Here is a 12047-nt window from a genome sequence, read left to right as displayed (position 1 = left end):
GTTTTCTCTTGTAGGAGAGTTTTTATATGTTTAGTAATTGAACTATATTTGGCAAGGGTGTTTTATCTACTAACGTAAGGTTATTATAGTAATTAACCTATTGGCATAATTCAGTATTTCTGTTGTTTCTAGGTACTTTCTAATTATTGGGATAATTTTTTTATTTTTTATTTTTTTGTTTTTGGGGAGATAAATTAATGGGGGTAGTTGAGTAAAAGAGTTTGGAAGAGTAAAAGTGCAAAGTAAAGTGATATAATTAGATGGAAGATTTGCAAATCGATATAGATTTTGAATTTTGGATGCGCAGACACGGAGAGCTAAAAATAGGAGAGAGGTCTCGGAAATGTAGAAAGTCAGATGAATAATGATACGTCATATGCGTGCCAAAGAGAATGAGCTTCTATTCCCATATTTAATAGTTTCCATTCCTATCTAATAGAATTGCTCTCATTTTTTAGTTCCATTCATATTCTGTTAATAACAGCATTCTACTTATCTTAAACACTAATTATTTATTTTCATTTTTTCATTAATATTTTTAAATAAAATGGAATTATATCATTGGTGAATAAGTTTGGAGAGTATAAAAAAGGGGACAAAATACCTAATTCTATGCATGCATGAAAAATAAAGGGAAACTAATAATAATGATTAGATAAAATACTATTATTTTCTACATTTCACAAAAAAAAAATAATAATAATAATAATACTATTATTTCCCAAGAACCAAATCACCCTTTCTTTATATATACAGCCCCCCCAAAAATGTTTGGACATATCCACATGCGGTCATGCTTCTTAAAATCATATACTAATTGTTTAATGCAAAAAGGGCCCTTGATGTTTTATTTATTTATTTATTTTAAGTAAAAAGTTGTTTACCTATTGATGAAATAGAAAACATGACTTTCCAAAAGGAAATGAATGTGCATTTGTAGATCTGCAATAAAATGTCGAAGAGTGTTTTATAATGTCAATGATCATTATTTCTTTTTACTTTGAATTTGGTCGAATATAAAAGTTACCGATTTTCTAGCCGTGAAATCTGACTAAGGAACAAGACCATTGTTAATATATATTATTTCAGGGGGGGAAATCCAAACTCGAAAGCCAATCATATTACCCCAAGAATTACCCAAGAATCGTTAATACGTTGTGATTCCTCTGATTCAAAGGATCTAGCCTTGGGTATTATTTATTTAATGTCAAAAATGTAAAACTTGATTTGACGGTGTAGACAGAACTACCTTTTGTTTTTGGATTTTCACCACTTCCGTAATCCATCCAAAGCTCAAAAGTATTGTTAGTAATATTTGCTATCCATTTGGATTTGGACATATATATACTTTTTTAATATATATATATATATATATATATATATTATTTCAACGAGAGGGGAGTTTTACCTAGGTTCAATTTGAACCCTACACCTGAAAGTGTGACCAAATCTATGAATACGAAAAATTTCAGTGTTAAAAATCTATTTTACATAGGAAGAGTGAGTATAAAGTTAACAGTGCAAAAGAAAGGCCTAAAGTTTTAAACAAGTCAGGCTTGTTAAGCCCATGAAAGCTGAAAGGCCTTGATAGTGAGGCTAATTAGATTAAGTAAGCTACAAGACCATCAACCACTTCTAAAACGCACACCAGAAACAACCGGATCCACTCAAAGATGAAACATAATGTGGTGTTCAAAAATCATACCTTATACCTGTTAAGGCAAAAGCCATCTGATAAATGCTACTGAGACTAGAAATGATGAAAAAAATAAAACACAAGAAGCTGATAGAGCAATAGCACAGGCATATTATGAAAAGTTCAAAGATAAACTCTTATATAAACCCTATATAAAAGAGGGCAAAACCCACTGTATCCAAGTATGAAGTTTCTATAACTAAATATGTTTAAAAAAATAAAATAAAATACAAAACAGACTTCTGTACTTGAGCCAAAATTATGCACCGTTGAGCATTTCCATCCACAACTAATATGTCTTTTCTGTACACAGCTCACCTTTCTGATTCAGATGAAACCAAACTTGACTCTTCCTTTGCATCCTTGTTGGCACATTCCTTGCTGGAAGATTCAATATCGCCTTTGGGGCTCTCTTCATTAGGCAAGGCTATAGTTTCACGTGCAGTTTGCCTGGGGTCTAAACTAGTCTTCTTCTCATCTTCCTTCCCATCTTTCTTCCTGTCTTCCTTCCTATCTTCCTTCTGCTTGCCAGTAGATAATTTGCCATCATCTTCCAGTCTGTCATCTATTGCTGATGGATCATCCACCGGTTCATCTTTGAGTGTTGGCTTGTTCAATGCTGCAGATTTGCGCAGCCTTGTATATTTTTTGCCGGATTTGCGTGATGATGCTCCATGTCTAAAAATCCACCAAAATTGACAGTTAAAAGAGGCAAAATAAAAAAAATAAATAAAAATAAATAAATAAAAACTTCAAACATGATTAGTCTTATGCACCATTGCTCTTGGCAGCTTAGCCCTTTGGTGCTAGCGTTCAACGGTTTCTTCAAGGACAAAGATACAAAAGTTGGTGGAAAGAGGAAGAGTGAATGCTAACCAACCTTGTTGAGGAAGAATCAGGCTTTGCTTGATCTGACTTTGGCTTCCGCCTATACATTTTTGGACTGCTAAAAATGAAGAACGAACCAGCGATGTAATAGCAGATAATAGCATAAAAAGTCATACAGTGTAAACTGAAGCAACCATAATATGAAATGTTTAGCAACAAGGACAGCAATTGTGCGGAATTTTTCTTTCAAATAATTCTTTTTCATGTTCAAGATGAGGCCAATTCAGGACTTTAACCTGCCCTTGCAATGTACTGAATGCTTTCCACATTTCTTTTCTTCTCTCTTTCCCTCAGACTGTTACCTCTAAAGCAACAAATCCTAAGAGGCAAAAAAACCTTCTTCTGATTGAAGGACAATATTAATTTATAAATACTACTTACCTATCAAAGGATGCATCAGGCTCCAGAATATCAGTCTTTTGGCCCTGTTAATATTTTGGAAAGCACAATAAATTGACCCATTTTATGACAGAGAACAGAAAATGAAACTAGAGAGGAGTATGATCTAAGGCAAAACACCTACTTCATCCGGCAAACCACGATCTCCAATCAGTTCCCATTGTTCCTCTTTGAGGTTCAATCTTTCCTCATCCCCATCATCATATAACACCTATGCAACAAGTTAGTAATTAGCTATGCATAAGCCAAACACAAGGAAATCAAAAGCCAGCTCTAATTGAGGATAAAATTAGAAAAGTCTAGAAGGTTAAATAAATGTTATTATGAGGATTAATAGAAGCCCATAAGCAAAATGGTCGATGGAATTAAAGTTGGAGAAAGCAAAAAAAGGGATGATTTTACTAAAGTGGCTGAAGAAGAGACCAATAGAGAAAGAAGCAAATAGGAGGGCAAATTCCTAACATTTGGGGGACATTCATGTCAAGTGAGTCTAACCATGTACTATTAAAAGATATCCAACTGACATGGCAAGTAGAAAACAAGTTCACTCACCTTATGCCTTTTCTTAACAGGGTCATAAGAATGGACAACACCTTCATAAAACCTACAGAATAATAAATTTCATATAAGAAACAATAAAGAAACTTATGCCACAGGTTATGGTCAGCTGGTGCATATTCTGAACCATATACATAACTGGAAAGCCAGAACATTCATCTAAAGGTATCTGGTCGATTTCAGAATCAAGATTTACTGGCATGCATTTCCTGCCCCTTATTCCCTTTTATAAGCAGAATCAAGATCATCATAGAATATCACAAATATAGCAGCGTTCCTGAATCCTAATGTACTCACATTTTATCAAGTGGCCACCAAACCTTTATTCTGCATCCAACCAATTCTTCATTGTCAGCAGATATTTCAGATGCCTGAATTGGAAAAAAATAGAAGAAAAAAATTATGAGTCCACAAACCAAGATGAAGAACAACTCCTCATGAAGGTTTTGCTTTCTTCTCTATTTCTTTTTCCTTTTTCTCTTTCGATGGTTGCTTGGTATGCATAAAATATAGGACTTCCCAGCCAAGTAAACTACAACAATGGTGGTTTTAACCATATGTCATCAAGAATAAAGCATTGCAATAAGTAAACTCTTTTGGTGCATTAAGTGCCAATCAGAATATAGTATCTGAATTTTAGTAATGAAATAAAATCCAATCTTTTGGTGCATCAAGTACCCTTCAGAAAATAGTATCTGAATTTTAGTAATGAAATAAAAAAACATTTGCTTTACTTGGTAAATGATCTAGGGGTCGGTAAGTGCACTGATTTCTATAAAGAGACATAACAAAAGGAACTTAAATCTATCTAAATGGAATATTACACTTGGAAAATACAGATAATACAGGCCACCTGATGCTATGCTCTATGTGTAACATGACGCCACATTTTACTATTCTCATCCAATGTTATTGCATAAAAATGGTCCAAACAAGCTGACACAGTTTCCTGAGAACAGTTGCTGAGCTAGATGACCATGGAGAATTAAACAATCCAAAGGAAACTGAAACAGGTTGCAGCTTCAGTAGACAGGCACTAGTTAAAGTTTAAAAGTAAATTTGAAGTTCATACCTCTTCCTTTCCAATTATATGCTTTCTCTTGATTGATGTTTTATGAGTTCCTTCCATGTAACTTGCAACTCCATATGATGGTTTAGTTGCAGTCCCAGAAGTTACTATCTGAAAAGTAAATGTCGCACACTTAGACAGAAGCCCGGCAAAGAATACAACATCTTAAGAACTTAGAAGATTTGTTGCAATACCTTGTTACCAGTTGCAGTCTCAGAAGTTATTATCTGAAAAGTAAACTGCCGAACACTTAGATAGGAACCAAGCCAAAGAATAAACAGCTCATGGACTTAGAAAAATTATTCCAGTACCTTGCAACCAGATGCTTCATTAACATTTTTGTCTCCATCCAATGGTTTAGTTGCTGTATCAGAAGTTTTTATCTAAAATATGCAAATGAAAGCGTCAGATAGGAACCAGACAAAGAATAAGACAGGTGAACAAGTTACAAGAACTAAAGAACTAAGAAGGTGTATTGCAGTACCTTAATACCAGATGCTTCATTGGCATCTTTATCATTATCAACCTTTCTCCTATGCTTAGTGCCCTTTAGGACTGGTACATGCTTGTTTATTTTTGCAGCCCCTAACTTCATAATTGACTGCTGCAGTGGTTCTTCATCAGGATGGGAAGTAACTGCAGCTTTCTTCTGTGCAATTACATGTGCAGAAGCAACAGCACTTTCCTTATTCTTTGCAACAAGCCCAATTTCTTTTGAGCAATTCTGTGTTTCTCCTTCCATGATACTGGTCCCCTCAAGCTCCTTTCCTGTGTTTCTCCCTTTCTTTGGCCTGCCCCTTTTACGACAGCTTCCATCAGGAAGGTTATCATTTTCAGATGGAGCAGCTCCTGTGGTCTCATCACCTTTAGGTTGCAAACCTGGTGGTCCAGTCATGACCTTACTGGAAACTGGGTTTTCAGAAGGTGAATCATCGCTGTCATTGTCATTAGACTTTTTGCTGCAAGGTGGATTGCGAGTTCTTTTACTGCTACAAATCCAAGAATGATCATAGCCTTCCTCTGGGTTCATCAAAGAATTTGGTCTCCGGCCTCTTTTTTTAGGAGCTGAGTCTGGCTCAGTTTCTGATTCATCTTCCTTCATTGGAAGTGTATTATCAGATTCAGCATTCCCTTTTGAATCAGCTTTCTTGAAATGCTTCATAAGACGACATCGCTGTAATTTTTTTGAAGAACCTTCACTAGTGACATCATCATTCCTAGTTGGAGCAGCATCATTGCCGACTGATTTGGAAGTACCATCCACAGTTTTAGTTTTTTCAGGGCAAACACCGTTTGGTGCAAGTTCCTCAGTCTCCTGATATAGAGAAAGGTTATATGGATTATTCAAGGATAAAAGAAACACAAGATAAGTACATGATGGAGCAAGTAGCAGTCATTACATAATTGGCTGGTTCAAGCGGAGCTGCCTTTCCTTCCAACTTGTTCTCCTTTTCCTGAAGTATGGCAATGCACACATAACTTTCTCTTCTAAAAATTGTAATTGTTAATTAGGAATAACCTGATTTAAGCATTTAGGCATACAAACCTAATTCTTAAAGCTTGTTTTGGCATTTGTAGCTCTATCAAAGCTGCGAATCACAGCCTTTCCAGATTTAAATAGAATGAACACCATAGTGAGCTAAAATTTAAAGAAAAAGGTCCAAAACAAGGAGAAATGGGGCTTTTTTTTTTTTATCTTCTTTTTCTTCTCTTTCATTAATATATATATATATATATATATATATTTTTCCTTTAGGGGTGGTTGGGGGCCTTGCTGGATAGAAGGGGTAGGTGGATTCACCGGAGAGAAAACATATTAGAGAGAAAGAGAGCAAGAGAGAAAAAGAAGGGTCTAGACTTAGAAGTAAACGAGTTTCCCTGTGCCCATACTGAATTTATTGAATAAACTCGTCTAGTCATGCAAACCTATGAATGTTAGAGAATGTAACCAATTCAGCATGCCAAACAAGTTAATAAAGTTTCACATCTAACAAAGTGGTACCCACCAGATCTTCTCTCAGATCATTGCCAAAATTATTTTTCAGGTCACCAGATCCATTTTCGCATATAGTAGCCACAATTTGAGCATAATCAACCAAAGCAATGTCCTTTGACTTTACTGCCTCCATGAGACATGGCCTGAGCTTGGCAGCACAATTGGTGATAACTTTCTGCCCCAATGTCCAAGAAATAGGCGAAGTTTTCTGAAACAATGCACAAGCAAGAATGATAAAGCCTCACATAACAAACAAAAACAAAATGAAACAAATATAAAGCATAAGAATGTACCTGATCTTCCTTTCTGACACTTGATAAAAGAGGTCTGAGAAGATCCAAGGAAATTTCCTCACTCTCCTCGACAATCAATATCATTATTCTTTCCATGGCCGAAAATACTGCATGTGGATGATTGGACCTAAACATCCAGCAGAAGAAACCATCAGCAGTTGATTCTTTGCAGCAGGATCAATGCAGTTATCTAAAAAGTTAAATAAAAATCATATGCCACATTAAACTCCAAAGGATCATTAGATTTTGCAGACAGTTTTTCTAATTTCTCAATGATTCATTTATTTCAAGGACACATCACCAAGATTTACAATATTCCATTGACAAATAAAGTGACAAACCTTAAATCTTCAATTGGACCACATGTAAAACTACTAACAACCTTGTGCTTAGTGTCAATGATAACACTGAATCAAAACTCCAATGTAAAATGTTTTAAAATCTCCTACCCTAAGAATACCTGCCTCAAACACATAAATGGAATCATTCCTGCACTCTTTTGAATACTCATAAAAAGTAAGAAAATATGTCTCTTTTTGTTTGAGAAAAAGAACAAATGAAATGATGACCGACCTTCTAAAAGCTTAAGGTTTTGGAAGAAGTGGTAATTCAACTTGGTATCAGAGCCAAAAATCTAAGAGGTATTGGGTTCAAAACTCAACAATTCCACCACAAAATCAAAAACACATGTAAGGATCCAAAATGAGCCCAAAAGAGACGGGCTTAGATGTGAGGGAGAGTGTTAGAGAAAAAGAATAAACAAAATGATAACCAACCTCCTAATAGCTTAAGCTTTTGGAAGAAGTGGTAATTTTTTGATCCTTACAAGTGTCGATTCCTTAAATGGGTGATAATGTGATGGTGGTGGGATTTCAACGTAGGTTTTTAGGATTTTGAGCTCTGATAACATATTAAATTACCACTGATCCCAAACGCTTTAGCTATTGTGATGTGGGTTTATTATGTATATCAAGCTTTTTGTGTTCAACAGCTAAAGCGTTGATTTGACGTTTGAAGATATAGGACTTTATTTGAAATAGGTTCAGCATGTGTCTTATTATAGGATGCTTATTCTAGGATGCTGGATCTTATTAGTTTATATTAGTTTAATTTATAAGAAAAATGTGCTGGTAAAAGAATCAAACCAAGCAATATAAGATCATAAACTTCCTCTTTTTCCATAAGTCAACTGCTATATTATTGTGCTTAAACAATCTTATTTTCAAGACAACCTAGAACAGTTTATAAGCAAACCATTCACAAGAGAAGTCAACCATTGATAAAATAAACAGAAAAGCTCTTACCGTATAGTATTTAGGAAATGTTGAAACATCTCGATAACCAATGCATCACACTCAAGGTCCAGCATCATCAAGGACGACCTGACCCTGCAACTGTTTCAAGAATACACATTGCCTTGGTATAACAGCGACCAGATACATGCGATAATTTTTCAAAAGCTGCTACAGTCAGCCGAAAAATTTCCTGTACAGCAATAAAAGGAAATTTGCACGCTTGTATGAGCCTATAAAAGTTAAATACTATCTTAAAACTGATGAAAACTTAATAAATTTCAAAATGTTTGAACATAAAGTATCACTTTAAAATCTTCAGAGTGTTCATGAGTTGTCATGGTTACCTTCATTTGTTCATCGTCGTATGGAGCATCTGGTGCTGTTATTCTTGTAATCTCAGTAATGCAACATAGCACTGAAACCTTCACATCCATTTCTGAGTGCCTCAAAAGTTCATTTGAAATCAGTGCCGTCATTAAGGGGAAAAGTGCATCTTGCACAGATTTGGACGGTGCTTGCTCCACACTTGATAATAAATTATGAACTCTCTGAAAGCCGAAATGAAATACTATTCTTTGATAAAGCTACTGAGGAAAAGATGACAAATTTCAAATGGAAAATATTTTCACTCCTCCCAAAGGAGCTGCACATAATTACAAGATAGGTGAAACACCACCAAGTTGAAACAAGTAAAAAAACAAACCAATTGTGCTAAAATATACTAGCAACACAGATTCGCATCAGACAAAAGAAATAAAAGTAATACTTCAGTGATATATTACTCATGCAAGGTTGCAACCCAACACATTTGACCATGTCCAGCATCTACTGTCAAAGGTTGGCGCTTGTGTTTGTGACCACATGATTACCAAAATCACAATGATGAACCGGATATAGAAATCTTCTCCTACTAACCCATCATGTAGTTGGTAAACATCATCATCCAAGTTTCGACTTATACCCTTACATTGACATCTCTTGCAAATTGAAAAACCCAACTAAAAACAACTGTTGAAAGCTTCTTTCTTTACAATCTCATCACCAAGTTAAGTCCCTCCAGCTCAAGATCTTTGGAGCATCCATAACTTTCGTGGATTCTATTTTAAGTCCTAGAGCTACAGGGACTTCACATGGAGCTGTAGTCCTACTTAGAAAACATAAAGAGGTCAAATCCTATCTATAAATTATAGAACACAGTGGGGGTTATCTTTTATGTTGAACAAAGTCCTTAGGCCTGAAGAAGATGCTCTTATGCTGACCATTCAAAAACCTCCTTCTACATCACCATATACCAATACGTTTTAGTGATAAGGGCGAGGCACAAGAGGAAGTACTGGGAGATGGCGGGGCTAAATAATGCCAGTGGTTTATGTGTTTCATACAGTTTCTCAGGGCTTTCATCTCAGTCGTAGGACTTAAGAGTGTGGAACATTTGCAGACTTTAGTAGCGCTTCTAAGTCATAGGACTTAAGAGTGTGGAACATTTGTAGACTCTAGTAGCCCTTCTTAAATTGTGGGCTTCTACATTTACAAATCTAGGAGAATTTTAGAAGTTGTTTGGTTACTGGTTTTCAGAACAGTATGATATTTTCAAAGTGATTAAAAAGAAAACAATGATACAACAGAGTACCAAATGTATTTTCAAAAAACGCTCTCAGAACAATTTTGAGAAAATATGCTTGAATCCATGTTTTGTCATTTACAGTTTTGTTAGTATTTTTATTAAATTCCAATTGAGAGAAAAATAGTAATAATAACAAACAATTAAAAAAAAAAAAAAAAAAACAACCAAGCAGGTCCTTAAAGTACATATGAGATCTTGGATGATTCCTAGAGGAGACTGTGTTTCCGTGTGATGTTCAAGGAAGACAGTGCTAGACCCATAAGCTAAAATGGACAAGGCAGTCTTGAGAATTCTAACCTACCTCTTGATTTTCTATGTTTAAGAAATTAAACATGAATATGAAACTTAAGCCACCAAAATGAAGCTCCAAAGTACAAAAGCAATCAAGAGAACCCAAATGGCCAAATGGCCAAATGGCTCCAGAGACCAAATAACCAGAAAATTTTCCTTTTTTCGTTCCTTTTCCACGCAAAATATATTCACAGCAAAAACCAAATTCTTTGCATCTTCCATTTGCTTCCTCTTATCATCCCATTTAAAGGCTTGTCATTTGATCCACATTGAGATAGAAAAAGTTTGAAATATCAACTGGGTAAATGGAAAACCCATGTAAATGTTGCCAACCAATGATGCACACAAAAATGATGAGCATTCCATTTCTTGTCAGTATTCATTCAACACTCAAATAAATTCACTAAAACAAGCAAACCCAAAAGATGTATCATGCTTGCACATATAACATAAAAAAGAGAAAAAGAGGGGAAATGGGTCATTACATCAAGAAAACTGAGAAGATCACTAAAGGAGGATGGAGGACTAAGGAGGTCTTTGCCAGCATCCTTTAGCTGCTCCTCGAGCTTTTTCACACTCACAGAGGTAGACATTCTTAGCTGAAAACCACCCTCTGAAGAAACTTTTTTTTTTTTTTTTTTCAGTGTAAAAAATGCACAGAAACTCACAACATGCTTATAGCCCTAAAGAAGACTGCTTAAATTGCCAATGGACAACTCAACAAAATTAAGCACTGGGGATTTGTGGCATAGTGTTGGGCATGCAAGCAGAGACCAACAAATGAGGCAGTTTCGGATTCTGACCAAGTTATGAATTTTGGCTGAATTATAGGCTCTCAAATCCGGTGCTATGATACTGTGCTGTACTTGTGTTTTTGGTTTTGGCTCCCTAAAATCAAAATCCTTTTTTTATAAAAACACACAAGCTTTGCTTTGCCCAGTTGCTTTCTCCCATTGGCGCTTAATATCTGTTTTTTGAGTGCTGAGTAAGAGTATTCTCAGCACCCATGTCAAATTACAGATATGTCCTTGAATAAAATTTAAATCTTTGAGAGTAATTGAATAGAATCCGCTTCTTATGGTATTCTCTAATACAACATTAGTAGAGATGTAATGTGATAAGTTACATGGCATACTTCTTTAGGATGGGATAAGCATAAATGTTGTTTTCTTTGGGATGTAGAGTTGTGAAAAGAAAACAAAAGGGTGTCTTAGGGAATCTGCACTCTCCTAAGCACAACTTTATAAATCATAAATTTTATCATCATTTATGTTCTGGGGTGCATTTTTTTTTTTTTTCCCTTCTTTTCTTTATGATTTACATATGCTTCTTTCGAACCATATCCCACTTTTTAATCCTCTTTTTGAACAATCTCAACTTTTCACTCTTTTATAATATGACAGAATTATTGGTCCCTTGCATCTTATTCTGTGGTTCACCTAAATAAATTCATGTCCACCCTAGCTCTCTAATGGCAAATTTCCTTGAAACTTCTTCACCAAAATGGACTTCTAAGTTTGTTTCCTAATGACCTTGGATGGATATATGTAGCTCCTTATTCATACTATACATCGAAGATATCTAACTATTAAATATAGAGAAGTTAAATTTAGGAGTAAAGTTCAAAACTAATTAAGCTAGTTAATCTGTCAAGAAAGATGAAAGAAAATTTTAAGTAAATTGAAATCTATCTGAAGTCTAACAACTAAATACATAGTCTAGGGGGGTCAATCTGAATTCCTATATAATCCTACACATGAAGAATATGACTTACTCCTAATTCTATACATAAAACTATGAATTAAAGAAACTGAGGCAACTAGAAAGTCCAATAAAATCCATCCATGGTAACCAGTATCTTTAATTGCGCCTAACCCAAAACATAAAAACAAGTGTCATTGTAGATCTTGATAAAAAATAATAATAAATAAAAAGTAA

General features: G+C 35.0%; 1 protein-coding gene across 1 annotated transcript; it reads right to left on the bottom strand.

Annotated features, from left to right (window-relative positions):
• Window positions 1–1808: 1808 nt before the first annotated feature.
• On the bottom strand, window positions 1809–11428 carry LOC125418092 (sister chromatid cohesion protein PDS5 homolog C). The gene is given in 17 exon segments (XM_048464365.2): window positions 1809–2374; window positions 2577–2642; window positions 2966–3009; window positions 3108–3194; window positions 3536–3587; window positions 3839–3912; window positions 4614–4721; window positions 4805–4837; window positions 4922–4993; window positions 5095–5925; window positions 6011–6064; window positions 6617–6814; window positions 6900–7026; window positions 8204–8288; window positions 8291–8384; window positions 8539–8742; window positions 10595–11428. Coding segments are annotated over 17 exon segments (2601 nt in total). The 5' UTR covers window positions 10703–11428; the 3' UTR covers window positions 1809–2010.
• Window positions 11429–12047: the final 619 nt, after the last annotated feature.

Source organism: Ziziphus jujuba, chromosome 1, assembly GCF_031755915.1.
Source record: "Ziziphus jujuba cultivar Dongzao chromosome 1, ASM3175591v1".
Taxonomy (NCBI): Eukaryota; Viridiplantae; Streptophyta; class Magnoliopsida; order Rosales; family Rhamnaceae; genus Ziziphus; species Ziziphus jujuba.
Note: the sequence above shows the minus strand (reverse complement) of the source record. Positions and strands in the feature narration are given on the sequence as shown.